At 40.8% G+C, this 27,830-nt stretch overlaps 2 protein-coding genes across 5 annotated transcripts in view; one reads left to right on the top strand and one right to left on the bottom strand.

Annotated features, from left to right (window-relative positions):
• Window positions 1-25,966, bottom strand: part of LOC146690957 (thioredoxin domain-containing protein 6-like) — a 39,784-nt gene extending 13,818 nt beyond the window's left edge. The window contains exons 1-15 of one of the 3 annotated variants that reach the window (XM_085434174.1): window positions 25,767-25,966; window positions 25,625-25,682; window positions 25,280-25,383; window positions 25,120-25,206; window positions 22,427-22,543; window positions 21,369-21,453; window positions 21,148-21,230; window positions 19,454-19,546; window positions 18,791-18,945; window positions 18,326-18,522; window positions 17,977-18,121; window positions 17,778-17,885; window positions 15,859-16,010; window positions 15,633-15,777; window positions 14,401-14,651 (exon numbers count right to left, since the gene is read on the bottom strand). In XM_085434174.1, the coding sequence (XP_085290300.1) occupies window positions 14,401-14,651; window positions 15,633-15,777; window positions 15,859-16,010; window positions 17,778-17,885; window positions 17,977-18,121; window positions 18,326-18,522; window positions 18,791-18,945; window positions 19,454-19,546; window positions 21,148-21,230; window positions 21,369-21,453; window positions 22,427-22,543; window positions 25,120-25,206; window positions 25,280-25,383; window positions 25,625-25,682; window positions 25,767-25,799 (1,813 nt within the window). In that variant the 5' untranslated portion in view covers window positions 25,800-25,966. Of the gene's footprint in view, window positions 1-14,400; window positions 14,652-15,632; window positions 15,778-15,858; window positions 16,011-17,777; window positions 17,886-17,976; window positions 18,122-18,325; window positions 18,523-18,790; window positions 18,946-19,453; window positions 19,547-21,147; window positions 21,231-21,368; window positions 21,454-22,426; window positions 22,544-25,119; window positions 25,207-25,279; window positions 25,384-25,624; window positions 25,686-25,766 lie in introns of those variants that run through there. The other 2 variants (XM_085434176.1, XM_085434177.1) reach the window with 2 other exon arrangements.
• On the top strand, window positions 32-11,851 carry smarcal1 (SWI/SNF related, matrix associated, actin dependent regulator of chromatin, subfamily a-like 1). Of its 2 annotated transcripts, XM_085434172.1 has the most exons (17): window positions 33-889; window positions 971-1,316; window positions 1,917-1,967; window positions 2,082-2,342; window positions 2,436-2,486; window positions 2,578-2,761; window positions 2,932-3,082; window positions 5,202-5,363; window positions 5,456-5,521; window positions 7,050-7,190; window positions 7,663-7,881; window positions 9,107-9,177; window positions 9,391-9,493; window positions 9,867-10,049; window positions 11,027-11,127; window positions 11,331-11,427; window positions 11,529-11,851. In XM_085434172.1, the coding sequence occupies exons 1-17, from the start codon at window positions 557-559 to the stop codon at window positions 11,706-11,708; spliced, it is 2,700 nt and encodes an 899-aa protein (XP_085290298.1). In that variant the 5' UTR covers window positions 33-556; the 3' UTR covers window positions 11,709-11,851. The 2 variants fall into 2 exon arrangements, with proteins under 2 accessions (XP_085290299.1, XP_085290298.1); XM_085434173.1 differs by lacking the exon at window positions 5,456-5,521 and having other exon boundaries at window positions 32-889.
• Window positions 25,967-27,830: the final 1,864 nt, after the last annotated feature.

Below are 27,830 nucleotides of genomic sequence, written 5' to 3'. Positions count from 1 at the left end.
AAATAAATAAATATTTTCCTGTTTTTTTAAGATAACATATTCGCGGTTTTTATCAGTACAAAATGATTTTTTAAAGCCGTGGTTAATGGCAATAAAAACGTCCCTGTAGTCGTTGTAGTTTCTCAAGAGTAGATTATTTTTGCCTTCACTACCTGCACGTGCCGACTTGTTTTCCTACGTCACTTCCTGCGCGCCAGATCCTGAACCAAGAAGTTGTAAACTAGCGTTAAAAGTTTCTGCTGACGACATTATTGCAGACTTCGCTGTTTTTAGATTGTATTTTGGGGTCATCCGCTTCAGACGGCTTAAAGTTCAAGTATCTTTAATGCTACTGTGGTTGTTCCGATAATATTATGTTGCTAAGTTTGACTGTTAGCAGCCAGATTAGGGTCGCTAGCTGCTACCATTAGCAACAGAAGCAGCAGTGCAGATAACGTTAAACAAAACGAAGTTAGTAGCTCTAAAAGGCAACATGGATTTACACAGATCACCTTTTTGCAGACGTAGGGTGTCTTAGATTGTAGCCGATGTCTGCTAGATAGCTCTAGCTGTCAACATGTCTAATCAGCTGACTGCAGAGCAACAGCGAATGATTGAGGAGAACAGGCGGAAGGCTTTAGAAAGACGAGCCCAAAGACTTGGACAGGCTAACAGCACCAATGTTAAGCCCTCAGTAGGCTCCAAAAGTACTTCAGTGCAAACACAGCTCCCCAAACAGAGTCCGGATCCTGTTGCCTCAGTTCAGCACAGAGAAACCTCAGTCTCGGGACCAAAATGCTTCCCCCCTCCCTTAAAAAGGGAACCACAGAGCCAAAGTCAGCAGCAGCTGCCTGGCACTAGCAGCCACTTCAACCAAAGCACTGTGTGTAATTCTGCATCTTCAAACCAGGTGGGGTTTATGCTTAAATGTGCAGTCATTTACTGTCGGTGAGGATAGTTTTATAATGCTTCGTATTATATGTCTCTGCAGACTCTTACTAACTCAATTCCTCTGGTAAGTCAACATTTGAGGAGCTCCGTCTTGTCTCCTGAAGGAAGCATCCCCGTGGGGCCAGCTCAGGGCAAACATCAACTCTCATCCAGCAGCTCCGGAGGTGCAGTTGGCTCATTTTACAAGCAGCCCAGTAAACCTGCTCAGAGTCAAGTGGCACAGCTTTCCTCTAACCCCACCTCTACAAATGTCGTACCTGCAAAAAAGCCTGCCATCTCTGTAAGGGGAAGATGTGTACCTCACACAGAAGACCGTTTCAGGGTAGAAGTGAGCTACCATGCAGGGCTTATTGCTGTTTTCAAGTCCATCCCCTCAAAAAACTATGGTAAGTGTTTGAGATGCTTACTGTGCTGTTTTGCAGCTGATATGTTACTCCGTGAATTTTGCAGTGAATTTTCAGTGCTTGTTACTCTTGAAGACCACCAAAAGCCATTGGTATACAGTCATATCAACCATGTGACTAGACATTTACAATGTGACACCTACCTCCTAAAAGTGTTATTGACTTGGTTAGATGCTGTCAAGTTGTTTTCTTGAGTTTTTCTTATGATCATGCACTTGGCCTCCCTCACTGCACTGAGATCTCATTGGATGTCATATTTAAAATTACAGCACAAATTCAACACTTTGGATCAGCTTTAGATATTATGTCAGTTTCTTTTGTCATAAAAGGGAACAGGCCTCACCTGGCCATAAAACTGCTTACCAGTCAATTATTCTCTGCTTGAATTAGTCTCTGAAAATATATATAAAATTTTTGTAATTCCTAAACAGTTAATGCAAAAACTGTAAAAACTGTTATCTTCTTTTATGAACATAAATCTCTAATCCTATATAGGATGATTAGCAATTTTAAAATAGTTATTTTGTATTATATACTGATTTTGCTGGCTTTTGGAATTAAAAATGCAATTTTCTGCCTTAGATCCTGCCACCAAGATGTGGAACTTTAGTCTAGAAGACTACCGACAGCTAAGTACGGAAGTATTCACAGGATCTTCCATATTCAGGAGCTCAACTCATGCACGCTGCTGTTTTTAAACAAACTCTGTCTTAAATCATTACTTTTTTTCTTGACCCCGTATTGCAGTGGAGGAAGCAGCTGCCATTCCTTCGGTGTCTTTGAGACCTTTGGAGGGAATGGAAGCGGTGGACGTGACGGAGGCCACCAGCCGAGCTCGGGACGGCACGGCCCTGGCAGCGCTGCTCAAGTTATGTAATGGCTGGCAGAAGCCCGGAGCCACTTTGCAGGGCCAGTGCATTCTGGTGTCCCAGACAAAGTTTGAGGTGGACATTGGCTACCATGTTGATGTCATTGCAGCATTCAAGCAAATGCCAACAAAGAACTACGGTAACAGTGGCTTTATTTGATTATGTTTGTTTTTTTGACAGTCTCTTTGCTTTTGTGGTTTCTGATCTCAGATTTTTTTTTTGTCTGTGGCAGACATGAAAACAAGAAAGTGGAATTTTTCACTCGAGGACTATAAGAGACTCAGTGAGTAATGACACTGGCTTTATTTAGCAGGTCTACCAATGTCCCTGTTACATTTGCCATCTTGTCTTACCGCGCTGTGTTCCATACCCAGTGGATCTCCTCAGTGGGATAGCAGCAGTGGAGGTGGAGCCTCTTCCCAGGGCAATAATCCAGGCTTTCTCTGCCAGGTTTGATGGGACTGAAGCCAGGATTTTAAACGTCCCTGAGGCAGACCTCTCTAGCATCGACCCCTCTCTCACCCGAAGCCTCATGCCCTTCCAGAGGGAGGGAGTCAAGTAGGTCTCTTTGGGTAGTCATTAGTGCTCTTTCTAAGCAGTGTAGCCAATAATAACAATAAACAGTTATTTATTTGTAATTTCTTCTATGTGTGCACATTAAAAGCCACTGTTTGTGAGACATTCCAGTAATGACCTTTTATCTTAAATATTTCCTTCTGTCTCTGCAGCTTTGCAGTGTCTAAACAGGGCCGCCTCCTCCTGGCTGATGACATGGGCCTGGGAAAGACTATTCAGGCCATCTGTATAGCAGCTTATTACAAAAAGGAGTGGCCTTTGTTGGTGGTGACTCCGTCCTCTGTACGATTCACCTGGGCTGAGGTAAAAACTGTGCCTAAAGAAAAATAAGCTCATTACTTAAGAGGTGCTAGAGTTCATCGCTTTGTTTCCATTTAATAGCGTCACGTTCGGTCAGCACGCGCCGTCTTAAGGATATCCTTCTACTGTCCTTTGACTCAAACTCTGTTCTCCACATTATAATCCTGGTTTCTGCTTAACTCTCTCTGCATTTGAAGAATGTTAATGTGGTTCCCTGTGGACTTCTTGCTCTTTGTTAGGTGCTTTATCTTAGCAGCGAAGATGGCAGCCTTGAATTTAATGCTTCCATTTCTTTGTCTCATGGGTGCGTTTGATAATTAGAACTGTGAAGCACTGATTTATGGTGGAGGTGTTAATACATGGTGTATTTATTTGACTCCTTTCCTTTGACTGTTTTTATCCTGAAATCAAATATTTAAATGCACTGTTAATTAGTTCTTTCCAAGTTAAATGATTACTTGTTTCATCTTGAACTTTTCAAAACAGAGAAAAATATCAGTTATTTGTTACCAGATCCACAGGAAACATATTCACATGGCTTGCTTTTTATCTACTTAAAAATAAAACTGATATTAAGTTTTCAGTTTCTTTGTGACAAAGAAAAGTAGACTGGGAAATTGTAATCTTAGGTACAGTGCTGTGCAAAAGTCTTGAGTCACCCCTCATTTCTTTATATTTTGCATCCAAGTAGACAGTCTTTGATGTCATTTTTAAAATGGCTTTCTGAAGGTCTTGCCAAGTTTTTATTTGGGTATCAACTGCTTCATTTTCAGCCCAGTCCTTGTACCTGACCAGAGGATTTCTTTTTTGTGACGCTACACAACACTGGGGTGAAACATTGTTGTCTCTACAAAGACCATATTCACAAAAAATCATAATTTATTCCAATCTCTTTAGTTCAGTCTGCAAAAATTGCCAATGTTAACACAATTTGACAAAGGGGAAAAAATAGTATTGTTGCACCAACAAGGTGGTTCAAAGAGCTATTAGCCTCTAAAGAATAGAAGAAACTGGAGAAAAAAGAAATCTCAGGCTCCGACAGTCTCGGTCGTTGTGTCCTCAGGCCTTGGGGCGATCGTGGCTCAAGAGTTGGGCGTTCGTCTTGTAATCGCAAGGTTGCCGGTTCGAGCCCCGGCTTGGACAGTCTCGGTTGTTGTGTCCTTGGGCAAGACACTTCACCCGTTGCCTACTGGTGGTCAGATGGCCCGGTGGCGCCAGTGTCCGGCAGCCTCGCCTCTGTCAGTGCGCCCCAGGGCGGCTGTGGCTACAATGTAGCTTGCCATCACCAGTGTGTGAATGTGTGTGTGAATGGGTGGATGATTGTGTATAGTGTAAAGCGCTTTGGGGTCCTTAGGACCAAGTAAAGCGCTATACAAATACAGACCATTTAGCATAAAAAAAACTATCTATAGCAGATGAACAGCAACTGACGCAGAACGTGAGCGTGATCCATATTAATGAAGGGAAGCAGGCCAAAAAGGTAACACTGAAAACCAGTGGCAACTGGTCTGCTAGCCAAAAATGGTTGACTTTGAAATATTAACATCTCTTTGTCCCTGTCTTTCAGTACTTTCTAGTGTCAGTGACCATCCGTGTCTTATGTTCTGTAGCATCTATTTTTTTTGTTTAACTTGCAGCAGCAGTGCATTTTCAAAACCAATTTCACTCACTTTCACAGCCCCCCCTCCCGCCCCAAAATAGGACGAAACGCAGTCCTCTTATCAGAGGTTGAAATCCCAGTCACCGGATGTCGTCCCATTAAAGGACACTTCCTCTGTCTGTTAGTCTTGTGCTTTGGGCCAAATGTACAGCACAGCACAGGAGCTATAATTTAATGAGTTTAAACTGGGCTGACAAGCGAATGGCAAGAGAGTAAGCGAATTGTCAGTGGGCAGTTTTTCTAAACTGCATGATTGATTGTTTTTCAATGGGAGCACTCTTGCAGTGGTTACCATGAATTATTTGTGGTGGAAAAACATAAATTGGCTGTTATTCACAAAGTAATGTTGGCTATAAATTTAAGAAACTAGTGGGATCCCAGTGCTAGTTAGACCAATCCTGATGCTTTGAGAGTGTTTTTTCAGTCTGTCTCTCTCACACGAACCTTTATCTGTGCCTGCAGGCCTTCAGACGCTGGCTTCCCTCCTTGACTCCTGACAGCATCAACGTAGTGGTGAAGGCCAAAGACAGTCTGCGGTCTGGTTTGATCAACATCATCAGCTATGACCTACTGAGCAGGATGGACAAGCAGCAGCCAGGAAATCCCTTCAATGTTCTCATCATGGTGAGCTTATTATTTAAACATGGCTGTTTTCAGTTCACATTCATGTTCAGGTTAAGGTTCCTAAATCCTCGCTGACGTGTCGTTCTGTGTAGGATGAGTCTCACTTTCTGAAAAACATGAAGACTGCTCGTTGTAAAGCAGCATTGCCTCTGCTGAAGGTACTTTTTTTTTCTCTCTCTCTCTCTCACTTTTATTTAATGTTTTACTGGGATTAATAATTTTTTTAGATACACCATAGGGATTGTTTGTTTTTTCCTCCTTCCTTTGCATGGGTCACAAATTAGATTTGTTATTAGATTATATTTGAACGGTTTCCCCTCATAATTCATTAAAATTCAGGTAAGGCCCAGATTTCAGTAAATCTGTGTGTCAGATAGCCCATAGGCTGGCTGAACAATTGATTTAATTTTGAAGGCAAACAGATCTGGGATTTCTGCCATCAGACAATTATCTGTTTCTCTGCAATTTACAATTTAAGCGAAATCCACAGTCCATGCGACTATTAATATCATGGTTATTTTTCCACCAAGATTAAAAACATGTACCGTAATTGTCGGGCTATAAGCCGCTACTTTTTGCACAAGCTTTGAACCCTGCGGCTTTTAGTCAGGTGCGGCTTTTCTATGGATTGTCCAAGATTTTTGTCATATCGTAAGAGGATTTATTTTGTTTGTTCCGCTGTTGTACGGCACTACGTTGACTGGCAGGAGGGCATGTGATCAGACACACAGTATCGGGGTTCAAGAGTGGTATGTTGGTCACGTGTCCATCCGCCAGGCAACATAGTGCTGTACAAGTAGCGCGAAAAACAAACTTCAAATTAACGCTACGCGTTCAGCGGGAGTCGTGGATGACGAGCGGCGATAAACTTGCGAAAAGCAAGTTATGCTCAACTCCACCGGTGGAACCTGACAGCGTGGAAAAGTGTGAAAACATCCACGATCACCAACGGATTTCAAAGGGCTGGACTGCTGCATTATGGAGAGGAAGACACTGCCACGGCCCTTCTGAGGGTGTTCGACTCTGACACTGACAACGAGGATTTCTTTGGTTTTGTAAGTGACAACGAATGAAAGAAGCTGAGAGTGGATGACGTAGCCACCCTGAGCCTGTTCGTTTCCGACACTGGAGAAGAGGACTTTGGTGGTTTTAGTGCGCAGGAAGATGGTGGTGAATGACTGACTTTTCTTCTTGTTAAAGCCGTGTCGCTGCACCTGAGCCTAAAAGGTAGTCCGAATCTATTTTTCTGGTGTGCTGTAGGTTATTGTTATGTACTACATTTGTTACTCATTTATGAAGCACAGCACATGTTTCGTACTTGTAATTACCGCTACTTGCACATATACCTAAAAAGTTATGCAAATATGTACCCATAACTTGTTTTTCAAAATATTAATAAAAGGGGTGTGTCTCCAAACAGCCATCTCTTTCCTGACAATTCCCTTTGTGCATATTCTCTTACATATGATAAGTCAACATTGAAACACCTGCGGCTTTTGGTCAGGTGCGGCTAATGTATGTACAAAACAGGATTTTCCACTGATTTTAGCTTGTGCGGCTAATATTCAGGTGCGCTTTGTAGTCCGGGAAATACGGTAATCAAATCAAAATATATAATTTGCTCCCATGGACTAGACTGAGTAAACAGTTCTCTGTGATCAGAGTTGTCCGTCTTTCCATCCTCAGGTAGCGAAGAGAGTGATTCTCCTGTCGGGGACCCCCGCCATGTCCAGACCGGCTGAGCTGTACTCTCAGATTTTGGCCGTCAGACCGACACTCTTTCCACGCTTCCATGAGTTTGGGATCCGCTATTGTGATGCCAGACAGGTAGTCTGTTAACTATAAAGAATTTTTGCTACACTAATTGATGTTTAGTGCTGTTTACTTGTATGTGGCTGTGACTCCAGGACACATGAGACTATTAGAAGACTAGCCAGCAGATATATCTGTGCCTCGCCTACTTTGTAAAGTGTCCAGTTCTTGATCGGAGATGTCTAGCATTTGCAAAATGGGTTAAATAATTCATAGGACTGCTGACAAGTACACAACAGGTTTATGAGGTTACAGTTAGTGCATGCTGTAAAACCAGTGTAAGCTTATGACTGGTGTATTGGTGTTTAAACACATGTTTGACTTTTATTAAAGCAAATTTTTGTAGAAGAAAGAAAAAATCTTAAAGTTTACATTCAACTCTTTCTAAGTATAACATTTGAACTTTTACATGCCACATTTTATTTTCCACCAGTCATTCCCACTATCACCTGTTCTTTTATTTTTTTGCCCTTCACTGCACCTACAGATGACCTGGGGCTGGGACTACACAGGCTCTTCTAATCTTGGAGAGCTGAAGTTGTTGTTGGAGGAGTGTCTGATGCTGCGCCGTCTCAAGTCTGAGGTCCTTTCCCAGCTTCCCGCTAAACAGCGCAAGGTGGTCACGGTGACCATCGATGGGATCAACACCCGCACGAAAGCTGCTCTGTCAGCTGCAGCCAAGCAGCTGGCCAAAGGACATCGCAATGTAAGTCATAGGTGTTGAAACCTTTGAAACCCGGGAAGGTAATAGAATTTGAATACTGTGTTTTCTAATCATTTCTACATAATCAGGAAATCATAGAACTGATGGATATACTTTCAATGGACACTTTATTGAGTGTACCTTTTCAACTTCTCATCTAATTAGCCAATCACATGGCAGCAGCTCAATACATTTATAGTCATGGTCAAGATGAGCTGGCCTGGTCTTAGTATTCCCAAAACTCCTGATTTTCCCGCACATCCATCTCTACAGTTTTCGGAGGATGGTCTGAGAAGGAGAAAGTGATTATTTATTATTAAGTGAGTGGCAGTTCTCTGAAAATGCCTTGTTGATGTCAGAGGTCAGTGGGGAATGACCAGACTGGGTAGGAAGCCACTCATATAACCACTCCTGCAGAAGAGCATCTCTGAACACACAACACGTTGAAGCAGATAGGCTACAGCAGCACTGGGCTAAAGTTCACAGGTGCAGCAAAATAGGACAACAGAAGGGTCATAATTTGGTGTAAACAGCATGAAAACGTGGATCCATCCTACTTTGAATCATTGGTTCGGGCTGCTGGTGGTGCAATAGTGTCAGGGATATTTTCTTGGAACCCTTTTGGTTCCTTAGTACCAACTGAGCATCCTTTAAAAACCAGACACTACCTGAGTATTGTTGCTGACCATGTAATTTATGGTTGTACAGCCAAAAAATCTGCATCAATATGGACCAAAAACCTCTGAGGAATGTTTCCAGCTCTTTGTTGAATGTGCCACAAAGAGTGAAGACAAAAGCAGGTCAAAATCAAAGTGCCTGAGTGTATATTTCAGTAGTTATAAAATATCACAATATCTGCAAAAGTAGGATTTGTTTTATGTCTTCACTTGTATTGCTTGTACGCTCCTAAAATACAAAATTCATAACAAAGACTGTGACTAAAAAGACAAATCTGTTAAGAAGAGGCTGAGGAAGCTTTTAGTTAGCCCAAGGTAATCAGATGTGTTGGCTCAGTCCTCGAGCCTCAAGCGCACACAAATGCTTTTAAACGACCCAGAATTCTCCGGCCCAGCCTCATTGGAGTGTTTATACGGCCCGATGGGAGTGAGTCGCTGAGCTTGATTGTGCATAATCACAGTACTCCTCCGAGTAATGGCAGTCTTATCAAATCATCAAACAGAATCTCCTGTCAGTTCTTATCTTGTGATGTTCCTTATCTCTTTTTCAGAAAATGGAAGAGAAGGAAGCCCTCCTCGTCTTTTATAACCACACAGCCGAAGCCAAGCTACAAGCCATTATGTAAGTACAGACTCTCTAATGGTGGGGATCAGTGAGTCGAATCAGCTTATATTTGATGAGCGCTGAGATTAAAATGTAAAATGAAAGAGAATCTTTTGTCAGCATTATGATTGCACCGCACTGGAGATAACCAAGACTTCAGATAAAGACTGAATATTTCAATGTTTTTTTGAAATGGTTCAGCTCTGCAGTATGTTGTTCTGTCCCTCTCAGGGAGTACATCATAGACATGCTGGAGTGTGGGAGGGAGAAGTTTCTGGTGTTTGCCCATCATAAATTAGTCCTGGATCATATCACGACCGAGCTGGGGAAAAAAGTAAGGAAGACACATACTGATGATACCCCACACAAAGGGCTAGTAGTGGAAAGTGATGCAGCTGTGACGTAGAAGAATGAAGTTTAACTTTTTTGTTTGTTTGTTTGTTTGTTTTAAACCGGTTACTCAGATGAGATCTTTTGTGGGAGTAAACGTCAAACGGGTCAAGTCCTTCAGTAGCTGTGGAGAACAAGTGTGGGCGGCTCTGAGCACATTTGAGCTTTAGCACTACTACTATGACTTATTGTTCTTTCAAGTTTAATAAGGATGGGATTATTTAATTAATTTGGTGATTTATCTTGGTCTGCTGCAATAAGTCATTATTTTTGAGCGATTGTTTTCAGAAAATAACAAAGGTTTACTTCCTCCTCAGAATGTCGGTTTTATCCGCATTGATGGGAGCACTCCATCAGCGGAGCGACAGCAACTGTGCGAAAGGTTTCAGTACTCAGCCAAGACCTGTGTGGCGGTACTGTCCATCACTGCAGCTAATATGGGCCTAACCCTGCACTCTGCAGACCTGGTGATCTTCGCTGAGCTTTTCTGGAACCCCGGGGTGAGACATGGAAAGCTGTCCCTGCAAAACACTCCGCTGTCACTGAAAGGACACTGTCAGTAACACCATTCTTTAATATTTTGGAATCCCGCTGTTTAAAAAGCTCCGGTTTGCTTCTCGGCCCACACATCAAATATAGAACAAGAAGTGTTCTAATGCTACCAAGCTGAATCCGAAAATTAGAGGGCTACTGTATTAATACTGGTTGTCAGCATTTAACTTTTAAATAGGGAAAGGAAATTGAAAATATAAGATATGAAAGCACTTTTGTTATGAAAAGATAAATTAGTTACCGAGAAGAAAAAATAAATAATAATCTGCTCTTTACAAGACAATAAATGTGTTAATTTAATCTCTAAAGCAGAGTAATTTTAATATGGGAGTCTGTGGGGATTGACTCACGTTTTAAGCTACCCTCAAGTGGCCTTTAGAGGAACTGCGCTTTCATGAACACCACAGTTTTTCTGGTAACAGAGAACACAAAATTACATTATGACATTAGATTATATGTTATAATCCAGCCATAGTGTGTGTTTTAGTAATCATCCATGTGTTTAGGTTATTTTTTCCTGGTAGCCTTCGAAACATTATGTCGCTCTGTTTCTTATACCCACAATGTGATAAATTCCCCCAAAACCTGAAAGGAGACATTTCCCAGAAGCACACATCTTATGCGGGTTAGATTTTTTTTTTTTTTTTTTTTTTAAAGGAGTCGAATGCAGAAAAAATGTGACTCATTATAAGCACATATTCAGCCACAGCTTCAGTTCCAGGTGGAAACTAGTGCTTTAATTTCAGCTGTCGGCAGATAAATTAAAAGCTTGAATAATGTCTTTTCATCGATTTTTCTTCTTGAGGAGTCTTTGGCCTTTTGGGGTCACTGCAGCTAAATGAAAAGCCAGAATCATTCTCTAAAGCTGTGAAACTCCTTTGCTCTTTTTTGCTATAAAGGAAAAAGCTTTTTTCCTCCACTGCAGGTTCTCATTCAGGCAGAGGATAGAGTTCATCGTATTGGACAAACCAGCAGTGTGAACATTCACTACCTGGTTGCCAAGGGAACTGCTGATGATCACCTATGGTATGTGTCAATCAGGAGGAAATACTGTATGACCCAACTACAGGCATTTATGTGGCTATTCAGACTGTTTCCTGCAACATTCATTAGTCTTGGTCTGTAACAGCAGAGGGAGGAGGAGGGGTTAATGTGGGCTGACTGGTGTGCATATTGTGACAAACAGTGAGTGAAGGGCTGGACTGATATTTATTTATGTATCATTCCAGGCCCATGATCCAGGAAAAGATGAATGTCCTGGAGCAAGTGGGTCTTTCTGAGGCAAACCTCTCGGAAACTGCAGAAAACACCAGCTTCCACTCCAAGGTAAACTGTGTATTTGTATGTAAATTAATAATGTATAGTGTTAAGAGTTTTTACATATACATTTATGTTTTAAAACACACTGATTATTTCTGTTTGTCTAGGATCCTGCCCAGAGGAGCATCATGGAGATGTTCCAGAGATCATTCTCTGCAGATGACGACATGGATGAGGCCATCTTGTTGGAGGCCGCAAATGACTGGGAGGACACTCCGCCCGAAACCACGTCTGCTCAGCACCACGGCACCAGTACGGGCGAGCAGTGGAGCTACAAAGACCGATGATTGACCAATTTTATTGCCATCATTTTTTGGGTTTGCCCATGGAGCAAAGCCTAGTCCTACATCTCAGCTACATCATGCCTGCACTGAGTTGAAAGTTATTTTAATGGGTGAAAACTACAATAAATCTTTTTGTTTTGCTAATACAGGAAAATGTGAAGATTTTTTTCTACCATCCTTTTGACATCCTTTAAGTTGCATGGTGGCCAGATTACATGTTTAAACTCCTTCAAGATACTTCAGATTAACTTGGATTATAGTCATTTATAGGTTTTAAATTTATAGACTGTATGTAAAAGAAGGATGTTACCACCTGTGATGTAACTGTTAGTTTATGAATTTTTGATTTGAAGCCAGAAATGACCAAATTTACATGAATGTGGCGTGCTAAATTATCAGCAAATGATGTCTTTTTTTTTTTTTTTTTTTAACAAGATAAGCCATAAACTAATACACAGTACAGACAATTCCAAATACAAAACACAACCAAAGTTTAACTTTGAAACTCAAAACTAAGATGGGCAAGAAGTCCAGTTCATTGACTCAGATTAGATTAGAGCAGCATCTATAAACTATTTAGAGCTAAGTAGGAGACTGATAAAATATTTGTTTCACTCACCAAAACTGAGCAAAACCTTTGTGGATCTTTTAATTTTACCACATACTAAGCTGTCTTATGAGTCACATATTTCCACTAGAGACGCTCCATTAGGCACCTTCACTACAAACTGGAAGCAGCATATGTTGGCCTGTCTGTTAGTAAAAGTAGCCATGCCCCTAATTTTAAGCTTTAACAGTCCCCAAATGGGTGAGTTTAACCTTAGCTTCTCACTGCCCTTGTGCATTTACTATGAACAGGGACATTAGTTCCTTATTCATTTTCTTAACAGATCATCCCACTCAGGGTTGTGGGTGGGCTGAAGCCTATCCAGGTTGTCATATGGTGAGTGACACCAGACACCAATTTTTCATACCAGGCTGAAAACATGTTATTTAATTGGCTGAAATCAGCAATTTTAACATGAGAGGCTATGGGGATTGATTTACTTTTGGAGCCACCCTTAAGAGGGAGGACAAGTCTCGAGAGGAACTGCAGTTTTTTTTCCTTTTCCATGTTGCCTTCATTTTTCAGTCCTGGAGGTTGCAAGGTGGTTGAATTCTGAAATCCTTTTTCAAATGATCTGCAAGAAATACCTAATACTAACAATTATGTAGCTTTTTAGAGCTGTTAGATATTTTCTTTATTCATGCACCTCATTAAGGTAGTTTCAGTGTGTAATTTATGTCCCATTGTTATAGCAATATCCCGCAATAATTACGGTAAAAGGAAAAAACTCGAGCCTAATTGCTCTGTTACGGTCCCCTCTACTCACCCCTTGAATAAACAGGAGTAACACTCTTTATACTACCTTCATATTGTTCATATTATCACAGCACTGTGGTAGTAAATTACAGGAGACAACCTAAGGTACTGATAGTGGCACAGTGTACTCACTAAAGGATTCTGTGAACACTGAAATTGTCAGTCGCTTTTTGGTGATTGTACTATCCTGGTTTTAGTCACGTAGCCCGCGGCTGCTGATGTGAGCTGAGAGAGCCATCAAACTGTCGACGGCGGTATTAAGCGAACACGTCTACAGTGTTTCTTGAATGTGCCGTCTTGATACGCCACCTACAAAAGGTGTAAAAAGTATGATATATATTTGTCTTGTTTATTTCATGATTCATAGAATGGCAGGCGCTCTGTTGTTCCCACAATTTTACACATTAAACACATTAAGGTGTGATGATTCAGTTTGAGTGCTCTGGATCGATGCTTCCTCCTGTTTGTGGGTCATCTGCAAAATAAAGAGGGATGCTGAAGATAACTCTTCTAAATATCACTGCTGATAAGTAATAACGGCTTTGCTGAACAACACTGTTGCAGTGTTCATAATTTATCAAACATGGGCTGCACACAGATTCAAGATTCTGTCCCCTGATCCTAATTATGCATTAAAAAAAACATGGCAACAGAAAAAAGATACAGCACACTGGAGGTGCAATTTTCCTCCGCAGGTATGAGATGGTATGATTCAATCAAGATTTACTTCATTCCCTACACACGGAGAGGCTGTAGCGCCAGTTTGCATCGCAATTCCAGCAGCTGTTTGTGACATTATGGAGATGAGTGGCATTAGTTTTCTCTCAGTCAGGAGAGACGCCTCTTCTTGTGCAAGTAATCTTGATTGTCATTGTAAAGAGATGTATCTACTCAGTGTTCACAGTAAACAGTAATTGTGGTGTCCCAATTTCAGTCTCTCTTTAGCTACATTGTTGACTAACACACAGAAAAATGGCCATTAATAAAGTCAGTAGACATACAGATACCAATACCTCATCCCTGTCTTTGTAAAGTGATGAAAATACTCTATGGCTTTCTCATCAATGCGAAAGCAACTTAAATTCTGCAAAAGTGCAGACTCTAAAAGGTCAAGTCCCTTCAGTTGAAGATTGTATAATTTCTGGTTTTCTCTGCAGCCTTTACTTCCTCTTTAGCCAAAGATGAACAAAAAAAAGATTTATTTCAGTATGATAAGAAAAATTTAGTTAACACCAAGAAAATCGATGTAAAAAATCAGCTGCAAATTGTTATTTAGAGGAAACCAGATGGTGTGACAGATGGTAAAGACTTTCACACTCATTATATGGTCACCTGAAATGGGATCGTCACTGGTGAGCTCCGCATCTGTGCTGATGTCACCGAAGATAAAACGGATCTTTTCCTCCGCGTGCTGCTCGTTGGAAGAACCATGAACTGAGTTATGGAGGATGTCTGCAGCAAAGCGAGCCCTCAGAGACTCCGGGGACGCTTCCTTTGCCTTGTTCGGGTCTGTGGGACCCATCATGGCCCTCCACTCCTCCACCGCATTTTCCTTAGTGAGGACAAGCATCATACAGGGTCCCCTGAAACAAACATTTGTGGGATGTTTACACGCTGTAATGAAAATGCCACAGTGAGTGAAAGGATTGTCTAACTGTAAAGCTATCATGTTTGGCAATATGATTGCAAACATGCAAAGACAGAGGAATGCATCTGGTTGTTGGAAAGTTTGGATAACCAAATATACGAGGCCAGCTTTTCAGTCTGGCCTCGTATGCTGCCTTTGATATAACCTTGAAATATAATAACAAACATGACAAAATACTATTTTAATACTGAAATAACACACAAAATAATGCAGTTAAATTGTCTAGGGCAACAATGGGAGACTTCCTATTGTTACAACAAGCACCATTTGACTGTAAGGATGAATATGGTGCACTGCAGGTAAAAAACGATGTGCAGGTGTCTCTGTTAAAACTGGGCCAGAACAGGTATCTAGGTTAAATGATGCTACTTCTTTAGGCTTTAAATAACTATATTTTAAAATGTAGCTAGAACTACTTTACACTGAAATGTGGCCGGCAAGATTATATCGTAAAAATGTGTATCCATTAATAGCTGTTACTGACGCTCTGGAGCTCTATAAAAGCTATTCAAGGAGGAGCTCTAGATTCATGTGATAGCCATCCTTATTGCATATATTAATACTATTAATCCATAATTAAGGCTAAAATTGAGCTAATATTGAGGCACTGAAGACATTTTTTCAGGCTGCTGTGACCAGCTGCACTCAACTCTCTCATTTTGTCCAAAAAGTTGTGTAACAGCCAAGTGAAGGAGCTAATTGGAGCGGAAGATAGCTCTAAAATCTCGATGTGCGATGTGGGACAAAGAATGAAACTGAGATGCACTTCGCAGCCACTCGCCTGAGGCTGCCTTGATTCTTAGCTGCTAAGATTACTGTTAAAAGTGCCATTAGAAATTGGAGTGGCAGCAGGAATTAGGGCGGGTATGCTGTCACTTTGCACTGCTCTGGTGGCTGTATTCGAGAGCAGACTAACCGACACATGAACTCCACCAGCTGGTTAAAGAAAGGCTTCTCTCTGTGCTCTTTGTAAAACTCCTCAGCCATCTCCCTTGACAGCACGGTCTCCTTTAGCCTTGTTACAGAGAAACCTCGGCCACGAATCTCCTCCAAAATAGCCTCTGTCAGAATGAGGAGCAAAAATATATGAAAAATATGTCAAAACAAAAGTAATGTCAAGCATTTCTGTGTCATAAAAAGACCTTTGTGTTCCTCCATTGCATCTGGCTTGATCACTGCCACAGTCTGTTGTTTAGGGAAGAAGAAGCTGATCTCTCGCTCTGCCTCTTCGCGGCTTCCACTGCCGTGGAGCTGGTTGATAGGCTTATTTTCCACTGCAAACTGGGCCCTTAGACTGAGTACGAGGGAAACAAAGAAGAAAATTACAAGTGTGATTGTACTGTCTGGCACTATCCACGTCGAAAAGAAAGTATTGATGGTTTCCAGAAATTATTTTCAAAGGAAAGGATGTAATTTAATGAGTAATTTTTGTGTAATTTAACTGTCATTTTCTTCACTTCTGTTCAGACTGCCTTGTTTGATTCCACTCCAGTTAGAAAGCACAGAAACATATGGTGCATTGCAGACAGAGAAAGACAACAGACAATATTTAATTGTGTCAAAGCACTGCTGTTTGAAAATAAATACAGATAGTTCATGCGTCTGCAAAAGAAAATGTTCATCCTTTAACAATGTCTTGGAGCAGATATATATGGGTCAGGGAATGGACAATTTATCTAAGCTTATATAAAACAAAGATCTTTGTCACTGAGGCTACCACAATCCCAAAACAGATTTAGCTTTGCTAAAGTAGCATAAAGACACTGTAATGTCTGTATGGAGCCAAAGAGAGAAGCTCATAAGCCACAGGTCTTCACAGACTGGACGGGTTCACCGCACCAAACATGCAGTTGAAATGTCGGTAGTGAATCCATCAAAGTACAGATGTATATGAATGTTAGATAGGAAGCACTTAGGCATAAAAAAGTGTTTGTATGGATGCTTGAATGAGGCATGTTGTATAAAGCGCTTTGAGTGCTCCAGTAGAGTAGAAAAGCACTATGTAAGAACCAGTCAATTTACTCATTTATATAATTCCTCATTCAAACACAAACTACTCAGAACTAAACAGAAAACACTACTCAGATCCAAAGTATACTCATCCTGCTCTCTTCCCTCTTTAGAGTCATTTCTTTTCTTTGACTTTTAAAACATAATTTAAAATGTTGCTTTTCCAAGGATCTACTCTATAAAAATATAAAGAAAAAAAGTTGTTTTTAGTTAGTCATAGTGGATGTCAACAAGTCGTATACACATTTTGCACAAATTAAAGCAAAGTCAGAAAGTACGAGTGGTATATTTCCCAGTATGCCCCTCTACCATCAACTTTTCAGAAAAATTGTTTATTTATAATCAGTGGAGTGTAAAATGACTGACTACATATTTGCAGAGCTAAAATTCAATTCCATCCATCTATCTGTTTTCTTCTGCTTATCCAGGGCCAAGTCACAGGAGCAGCAGCCTAGGCAGAGAAGACCAAAACACCAAGGCTTTCCCAGGCCAGCCGAGAGATATAATCTCTTCAGTGTGTCCTGGGTCTGCCTCGGGGCCTGCACCCGGTGGGACATGCCTGAAATACCTCACCCAAGAGTGTGAGTGTGATCAGGGTCCAAAAACATACTTACATTTAATAAGTGATTCTAAACTGGTCATGGTTGTGAGGTGGATGAAAGTGTATGAGAGAAAATGTGTTTAAATCTCTGTAAATGTGTGGTTAGATTTGGCTTGCAGTCTGGAGCGCTTTAAGTGGACAGCAGGACTAGAAAGTGCTTTATAAATGCCCGTCCCTTTCCATTTTCAATGACTGCAATGGAATCAGACAGAATCAGACTCAAAGACACCCAGGGAGTCCCTGCACCACTTTAAGAACCACTTATCTAGCTGATTTTGTGTTGTTTGGCTCTTTTTGTAATTTTTCTTGACAAGGATAAAAAGAGAGGTGAAAAGAGTGCCGAGTTCTCTCTAACAAGCTGTTAGAATCTGTGACAGACAGTAGATTAGCTTTTTAAACTTCACTGCTTTTCTACTGGTAGTTTTCCTCACTGTGGTGCACATTACTCACCAGTCTGGACTCTCCTCTTTGGCTTTATTGATGTCAGAAGGACCGAGGATGGTTTTCCAATGACTTACAGCCCCTTTTCTGGCAAGAGCCAAAGCCAGCACCGGCCCACTGTAAAAATACACTTGTTGTATAATCATCTGGAGTATAAAAACAAAACAAGAAAATCTCTGGATTAATTATACAGTTTGTTGAAAGTTACCTGGTCATGGTTTGGAGCAGTGCAGGGAAGTAGTCCTCCTCAACATGTTGACAGTAAAACTGTCTGACCTGCTCCTCTGACAGCATCACCTCTTTTTGAAGCGCTATTATAAAGCCAGACTTGTGGATGTGATCTAAGATCTCTTCTGCAAAATCAGGGATATGAAATAAAAAAGAAAACATAGCAGTCTACCTAAAATAAGCATGTGCATTTTCACTGCATTGTACAGTGTCATTCAACACCTTTGGTGAAGGAGTCAAGGAGCAGTCTCGCTGTTAATATGAGCTGTTATTGAAGGTGTATCTGTGCTTGCCCACGTGTGTACTTGTGCATTTGGCATGAGCCCCACCTCTGTTCTCCCTGGCAACGTCGGGGCGGATGAGAGCCAGTGTCCTCTCCACATGCTCTTCCTCCCCATCCTGCTCCATTACCGAGGCCGTCCGAAAGTTGGGGAAGAAGAAGGCGAGTTCCCTGCTGGCCTGGTCGCTGTCCTCACTACCGTGCACTGCGTTGAACAGTGTCTCTGTGCCGTATTGTGCCCGCAAGCTGCAGGAAGCCAGGGGGGAGAAAGGAGAGGAGACCAGATGGTTGCTCAGCTGGTGCTCAACCAGAGAGAAGCATAATGTTTGGGTGTGTCTGATGGAGCAGGCGACAATGTGCTTTTTGTTCCTTTTTCCAGACTCCAGATTGTTTCGCACTGTTGCAATCAGCAGTGCAGAGATAAATGTCGATGCTGCAAACAAATGTTGTACTTCCCAGAAATTATAATTTACTTAATGACACTGGATCATATGCATAATTTCCAGTAACTAACCTTTCTGGATTTTCTCTCTTGGCTTCTTCTATGTCTGCTGGGCCAATAAACTCACGCCATGCCGGTACAACGGCTGCAGATCCCTCTACCTGAGAGAGTACTAGAATATGGAAGGGACCACTGGACATAAACTGCACCAAATCCTCAAAGCACGCCTACAAACCACCAACACATACAAAGAGCAGGCGAGACACAGACACATATGTTAATGCACTGAATACAAAACCTGCAAAAACAAATACATATACAACTCATGCCCATTTATTATTTTCTCAGCAGTAGTATTTCCCAGGCTTTTCTCACATATTTAAAATTTCTGTATCTATAACAATTTGGTCTCGTCAAAAACAGCACCATAAGCAAAATAGAAAAAAAAGCTGCTTACACAGCAACTCTATTTTGAGCCCCGTGCTAAAATGCAGATGGATGTGTCATGTGTAGCAAAGTAACTGAATGATTTTTGCACTGGTCGTGACTGCTCTGCTACCGGTATGTTGACTCAGAATATTAATGGCCCTGGCTAACATCACAAACATTCACTGCATCATCATCAGTTTTCCTCACTTTGACTTGAATGTCAATCTATGCAATAAGCCTCTGTCTGTGAGAAGAATTGTCTTTTTGTTATTCTATACCATTCCCCTCTATTTCGCTATACCGCACCTCTGCTGCTTTGTGTTGGTAAAAATCTCGAGCTTCAGCCTCCGTTAGCGTGCGTTCCTCATGCGCCAGGATCTCAAAGCCAGCATCCTGAATCTATCCAGGAGAATATCAGCATCAACATAATGAATTAATATCAGCAGGAAAGCTTGAGACAATCTTTCCTTCTCCCAATGTGAGCAGTGATCTTCTTTATGTACACCATCACCCTCAGCCGACAGTTCTACTCTGGCTGAGGATCTAAATCTCTTTTATGCCCGTTTTGACAGGGAGAACACCGACCCTGTCCTGTCCCCTCTCCCCTCAACCGACCCTGCTCCGGTCCTGAGCACTCATGAGCTGAGGCGTGTGTTCCGGAGCATTAACACCAGGAAGGCGGCCGGGCCGGATGGAGTGCTGGGCCGGGTGCTAAAAGACTGTGCTGCGGACCTGGCGGACGTCTTCACCTCTATATATAACACCTCGTTGTCCTGTTCACTGGTACCATCCTGTTTCAAAGCAGCAACCATCGTTCCCATCCCAAAACAGTCAAATGTCACATGTCTGAACGATTTCAGACCTGTGGCACTCACCCCCATTCCCGCCAAATGCCTGGAGAGACTGGTCATCAAACACATCAGAGCTGCTTTTCCACCATCCCTGGACTCGCACCAGTTTGCATACAGGGAGAACCGGTCAACCGAGGATGCGATCGCCACAGTGCTGCACACATTACTGAAGCACTTGGAACACAGGAACACCTATGCACGGCTCCTCTTTGTAGACTACAGCTCGGCTTTTAATACCATCCGGCCATACAAACTCCGTCCCAAACTCCACCAACTGGGACTTAACTCCTCTCTGTGCAACTGGATTGTGGACTTCCTCACTAACCGTAGACAGAGTGTCAGAGTGGGTAAGAACACCTCTTCCACCCTTGTGGTCAACACCGGTGCCCCTCAGGGGTGTGTTCTGAGCCCTCTGCTATACACTCTCTTCACCCATGACTGTATTTCCTCCTGCGCGTCCAATCTCATTGTTAAGTTTGCAGATGACACTACAGTGCTCGGACTTATATCCAACAATGATGAGACAAACTATAGGACAGAGGTGCAACAACTAGAGTCATGGTGCCACGACAATAACTTGGTCTTAAACACCAAAAAGACCAAGGAGATCATTGTAGATTTCCGGAAGAGGGGTCATAACAACCATCTGCCTCTCTTCATTGGCAGTGAGGCGGTGGAGAGGGTGAGCAGTTTTAAATTCTTGGGGGTATCCACAGGCTGTGAGGCTCCTGAACTCTCTGCCCCCCTCTCACGGACAATAACCATATCCAACTTCTTAATAGCAATGAACTGGTCTGCATTGGTGCATCATATCTTTATTCTCTTCCCCCTCCTGCCCCCCCCCCCCCTCTTTCTTAAATAGATAACTATCATATCTGATATCATATCTCACAGTACAATAATATTGAATGGGTTGCATTGTTGTATTTTGTCATGTTTCTCAGGTCTTTGTCTGAATTTCTACGAACATTATTGCTAAGGATTGTCTTATTGCATTGGAGTCACACTGGGTTAAATATGTACACTTGGGTTTTAAGGGGTATTTATTATTTTCTTCTTTTTTTTTTTGGGTTGTATGGAAGCCCCAAACGCAATTTCATTGTTCTTGACAATGACAATAAATAAATACATACTAATACTAAATACTACCTTCATAATAATCTCATTTGCCTTGCCGTGAGCAACGGCGTCTGGTTTAATGATGGCAACTGTGTAGGATTTACTGGCAGGGACTGCAAGAGAAGAGAGGAGCTTGAGTGATGATCTGTAATTCTGACAGAATGCAAAATATTCCACAGAATCAACAGGAAACACCAATGATAAGTAACATCAGCACTGAAAATACTGCCAATTATATTTTTCCACAGTACCAATTACACTTTCTTCATTTTCCAAATGTTGTGGCAACTCCTCCTCTTCTTTGTTCTCCTCATCTGTCAGACCATTATCTTTCACCTAACAAAGACACAACAAAGGAAATAAAAATAATGAATCCCTAAACATGACTGTCTTTACATATGTGTGTATAAACTACAGCTATGGCTAATGGTGGCTTTAGTATTATTTAACGTGGCTTTATAACTTTTATTTTCCACCCAAGAGTCACATAAGATATAGAAAAAAAACCCAGTAAAGCATTAGGTTCTAACCGGGAAATGTTTGTTATTTTTGCTCCAAATGTCATTAAAACAAAATCTTTACTTAGCTGGATACAATTTAATATATATTCGACTTCATTACACGTCTGTTTTCAGGAAAACCAACTGCTCTCTGAAGTCCAGAAATTATTAGTAAATGCCAATTTCTCCCTAGGGCCCTGTACAGGTTATTTTACCTCGCCAAGCAACTAATAAATTCTAATAAAAATAACCTACAAATAAATAAATGTAATACATTCAACTGGTAGCCTTTTAAACCATACTTATTGGAAATGACAGTGCAAAGAGTGCAGGCTGTCTGTTTTGCCCTGAGATGCAGCAAAAGACTAATTCATACACAACTATTAGTGTCAGACTGACAGGATTTTGACATGAACTTGGTGGTTATTAGGCTTTATTTTTACTCTAAATGTCGAAAAATAAATAAGAAACACCTAAAAAAAAGCTGCTGATATATTTTCTGCTGCTTGACTTAAGTGGCTAAAAGCCATCATCCACAGAAGCAATTCTGAAATACTACTGTAGGAAAACGAAACGGGTAAATAATAAAATAAACACAGACTGATTTGATTTTAGTCACATTGCTTTCAGCACTGGTAACATACACGCTGGCTTACTGTCACGTTGTTATGGACTACTTTACTTAGAACAGAAAAATTAATTAATATTAATGCTTTAACAAGCCGTGACAAGGCAGCATGTCTGCAGAGAAACACTCTATTGTTCTGGCAGAAATATGTGTGAATTCATGTGTATAATGAGCTCCTCACCACTTTGCGTTCACCACCTTGCTCCAGGACCAGCTTCTCTTTGGCTAGCTCCTCCACAATCATCCTCTGAAGCATGGGAGCGTTTGGCCCACGCAGTACAGCCACCAGCTCCCCACCCTGTTCATTCAACACAAGCCTAGTAATAAGTTAACTTTTTTTTTTTTTACATTTAATTTAGCATTTATAAAATGGTGAGATACAAAAAGGCTTTAGAGGCCTATGTAAGCGATCCACAAAAATATTTAAAAATTTAAAAAGAGCAACAAGCTTAGAGACAAGTGTAATTTCGATCAGACAAATAAATATTTCAACAGAATATATTTAATTTACAGAATATTTTTTCACCGCAAGGGGGGCATGGCTCTAAAGCCATTTTCACACACAAACTACAGGCCTGAAATTTTAGCTGCATCTGAGATATTCAACTTTAACCAGCCAGATTGCAAGTACAAAATCTATATGCTGGTCCCATGTGAGAACAGTCTAGGTACATTAATTATTCACTTAATATACATCAAGTGAGTGGTGTCATGTTTCCTGGCTGCGCTGACCAGGCACCACCCTCAGTTAAACCAAGCACATTGCTAGTAGTGAGAATGTACCTGAAGATGGTTATGTGATGCAAACGATCACCCATAACAAGACTGAATGCTGGTAAGGGAATGCCTGCATATGCTCCTAATATGGAAAGGCCTGCATGGCTCTGGCAGTGTGGGTTTGGGCATTTTCCTGCTGAAAGAGATGCTGCTGGTGTACTGCTGCAAGAATGGGACAAGTAAAGACTGGAGCGCCTCATCTCGATACTGCCATCTAGTCAGATTTCCACCAAGAACACTCGATCAGACATGGTGCTCTCGTGAACAAGACTGCAGCAACACATGCCAGCATCCAGCATGCGAATAGCCTGGCCTTGGTCAGTCAGTCAGTTGCAGCATGGTGGGACACATGACAATATTGTACATACAAAGGGTTTTTTGCATTCTGTGATCACTTGGCTTGAGACTGCACTAAATTGAGCCAATTCATAGGACTTCAAATGACTTATTTGTGTTTGATAAACAAATCACCAATCTCATTTGAACTGAGAATATGTTTGGGCTTTCTAAGACATGCTGAGAAAGGGGATTTAAAGCAAATATTGAGTCAATATTTTACGGCACAAAACATTTCTTTCTTTGACTAGCATACTTGCTTATACTTAAATGTAGGTACAGAATAATGCAACAAATTTAATTTAATAATTGTAATAACCATTACAGGCTACAGGTATCATAAACTGAAATAGACTGAAATAACTAGAGACAGAAGTTGTGTATAAAAAAACAGCAAAACACACAAACCTGTCTGGCACAGTATAATAGTATGCTAACACTCTGTGTTTACTAAGCCATTTTTGCGACATTAAAATCCTATATTCAGCCACTGTGATGACATCTGATATTTGATTTGTATACTTTTAATAAGGCATTTTTATTTGTTTGATATTGTTTATGTTGAAACTGAAACTGAGACACACACATATATCACTTTGTTAATCAGCTTTTATTTAATTAAATAATTCATATAATTATTAACAATCATTTAATATTTAATTTATAGGTTTACTTCTCTTTGTTTTATTGCATTTTTTATTTTTATTTTAAAGTTAGTTTTCATCTTTATTGAAAGGTGTTTTGTCATATTATATTGGATACTATTTAACTATATACAATTCTACATATTTAAGCTAATACATTTGAGATTATGCTTAATTTAATAAAGAAATTTCGCAACCTTTGGGATAAGAAAAGTATACTGAATCTTATCTTAGTAATAAAGCACTGAACACACATTTTGTCGTTGAACTATACAGTCAACTATATAGCATATAGCCAACTAGCCACATTATTAGGCATATACGACCTTACTAGTACTGGGTTTGAGCCCTTTTTGCCTTAAGATCTGCCTTTATTCTTCATGGCATACATTCAGTAACTTGCTGGAAACATTCCTTAGAGTTTTTTGGCCATATTTACATGATAGCATCACACAGTTGCTGCAGATTTCGAGTTGACTGCACTGCAAATCATTCATTCCACCACATTCCAAAGGTGCTCTATTGGATTCAGATCTGGTGACTGGAGGCCATTTGAGTACAGAGAACTCATTGTCATATTCAGGAAACCAATTTGAGATGACTGAGCTTTGCAATATGATATGTTATCCTTCTGGAAGCAACCACCAGAAGATGGATGCACTGTGGTCATAAAAGGATTGACACGGTCAGCAACAATACTCTAGTAGGCTGTGGCATTTAAACAGTTAGTAGTTGGCGCAAAGTGTGCCAAATAAATATCTCCCACACCATTATACCACCAGCAGAATGAACAGTTGGTACAAAGGATGAATGGATGCATGTTTTCATGTTGTTTATGCCAAATTCTGACCCTACCCTCACATCACCAGCTAACATTTTTCCAGTTTTCCATCGTGAGCCATGCCACATTCAAAGTCACTTAAATTACATTTCTCCCCCATTTTGAAGCTCTGTTTGAACTTCAGCATGTCATTCTGACCACGTCTACTTGCCTAACAGCATTAAGTTGCTCCTGTGTTGAGCACATTGGGTTGGCTGATTACATAGTTGTGTTACTGAGCAGTTGAATAAGTATACCTAATAGAGTGGCCAGCGACACACACAGACACGCACTCACCCCATAGAAGAGGAAGGTGGGTTCACATTTCCCTCGATACCTCTCCAAAACATCAATGCTGTCTGCTTCAGCCTGCACCAAAACACACTCACACACACAATTTCAAAGGTCCTTCTCTGAAAATTTTAAATTCTTCATATTTTTTATTGACTCTTCTTACTGTGGCAAAATGAAGCAAGTCATCACCCAGTTCATTCTTTATTTTTCGCAGGAGACTAACCACAGCACGACAGGGACCACACCATTGCTGATACACATCTACGACTGCAATGAGAGAGTCAGCAACTGATTGTGTGCGTGTGTGTGTACAAGACAGGAGGACAGAAAGGAGGTGTGGTAGGCTGGTACAATTATCACACTGAGCACAGGGGGGCAGCAGAACACAGCAAATAAGTAATGACGATGCCAGCAGTCCTTCACATCACGCTGTAACATCTTTATAACAGTTCTCGTGGAGCGTTCATTTTTATTAGGACAACAGCTCTTTTACTGATGAAAATCTTACCTGTTAAACCCTTGGTTGCAAGAATCTCTTCCCATTGCTCTTGGTTTGTGACGGAAGCCTGGATATGAAAAGACAAACTGTTATCCCCAGAGATGATAAAAGTAGCTTTAAAAACCCCCCCACAAAATCACAAAAACACAACCTGCAGCGTTGCCTCCTTTTTCTTGCCTGCCATTTGTTGGTCAACTTAAACAATATATTTAAACTAAAAATATAAAACTACTGAGCGCAGAGTAATATGCTAAAAAGAAAAGGATAAAGTTTAATTAGCTAAAATGCTAACACGCCGAAATGGTGCTCGCGCTTGTTTGGCCCCTTGGTTGCTAAGCAACGCTGCCTTCCGCTTCCCGGAGTCATCCCAGGCTCCGACTGTTGCTTGTGCTATCTTCAATAATTAATGCTAAGGCAGGCCACATTTTCCTCCTGCCAGGTTAATGTATTACGGCAGTAAAAAGAAGGCATCTCTGATCGGAGGCACACAAACCTGTTTAACTTTTGGATCCAGTTTTTACATGGAGAACTGCAGAAAAACCTCTCTATCAGCGGACCCTGCGGGCTCATTAGGAAAAAAAACAAAAGCACAGGAGCTTAGCTACCGCTGTGTTACACGTAAGCACATAGCTTTTATTTATTCATGTGTATTATATTCTATATCAATAATTAATAATCTGTTTTCTTGTTGATTTGTTTACAAAGGTTCATACAAGATATAAAACGTCCTCTAAGGGGAATTCAGGGGTTCAATGTTATTACACTTATAAAAATAGCAGAAAAGCTAAATCAAAGTGAAAAACACTGTGAGCTTACCACTGTCTAAATCAGGGGTGCCCAATCCCGGTCCTCGAGAGCTACCGTCCTGCAGCTTTTAGATGCATCCCTACTCCAACACAGCTGAATCAAATGAATGGCTTGTTATCAGGCCTTTGCCAAACACGATGGCATGCTGAAGAGGTAATCAAACCATTTGATTCAGCTGTGTTGGAGTAGGGATGCATCTAAAAGCTGCAGGAAGGTAGCTCTCGAGGACCGGGATTGGGCACCCCTGGTCTAAATCAATGACTGTATATAAAATATATTTTATACAGTCTTCAGTTCTTTGTGCCGTTTTTTGTTTTGTTTTTTTAATTTGTCAAGCCACTTAACACTGACCTATGAATCATTCAAGCTTAAAAAGGAAACCTAGCTCAGGGGATAAACCAGTCTTGTGTCTACACATAACAGAGAACTAAGAACCAATTTTAAATGATATCTTTAGGCATTTCTTTTACCGACATCTTGTTGTTAAAAAAACACATTTGTTACAATTTCTTCAGTCGAATCTATGAATACTGGCAAAGATAACACAGTTTTACAGGCATAAAATAGTATTTTTGCACCTACAAGGTGATTACCAAAAACTTGACATATCTCAGCATGGTGTGTACGGTGTGTCTTTAAAGGAAAGTGGGCAAGTAGAGGAACAAAGAAGAAATGCCAGACCTAAACCACTATCTACAGCAGACGAACAGTATACTTGTGTCCTTTAAAACTGGGGAAAAGTCCAGCAAATACCTGACACAGGACATGAGAGATCCATCTGAACCTCAAGTTGATCCATCTATTGTGTTTTTAAGGAACTGAAACAGGGAGAAAAGGCTGGGGTATTTAGGCCAAATTACACAACAACTGGACTGAAAATCGGTGGCAAAAGGTCTAAAGTCAAACATCGAAATTGGGAAATTTTTGGTGAAAATCACCAATAGTCTTTATGGAGAAAGAAAATATTAAGAAATAAGGGTGGTTAAAGATTTTTGCACAATACTGTACTTTGACCTCCTAAGACCTGGCGTCCACATATGTGGACATCACATTTTGGGATGTCTAGACCAAAATACCTAATTTTTCTCTACAAGGGCCTGATATCCACTTACGAGGACATTATACTGCCACTGTTCTATGAACATTTAAAACGAATGTCCTCATATGTTGATCTCATTTTTCTCAGAAACCAAAATTAGGTAAAAAAAAAAAAAAGAAAAGAAAAAGAAAAAAAGGAACAGGTAATTCTTTGTTTTTACATTCATCAGGTCCCAATCAACCCAAATAGCAAAGAAAAATTAAATATGCATGCCATGAAAGAGTTCGGGTCTTAGGAGGTTAAAATATGTGTATGTTGATACTAAAGACCTTTAAACCAATAAGATAAGAAAAACTATACAGTATATTC

Source organism: Copadichromis virginalis, linkage group LG16, assembly GCF_057382275.1.
Source record: "Copadichromis virginalis isolate Kocher_CV1m ecotype Utaka linkage group LG16, C_Virginalis_male_GT1.1, whole genome shotgun sequence".
Classification (NCBI taxonomy): domain Eukaryota; kingdom Metazoa; phylum Chordata; class Actinopteri; order Cichliformes; family Cichlidae; genus Copadichromis; species Copadichromis virginalis.
This window is presented reverse-complemented; position numbering and strand designations above follow the sequence as displayed.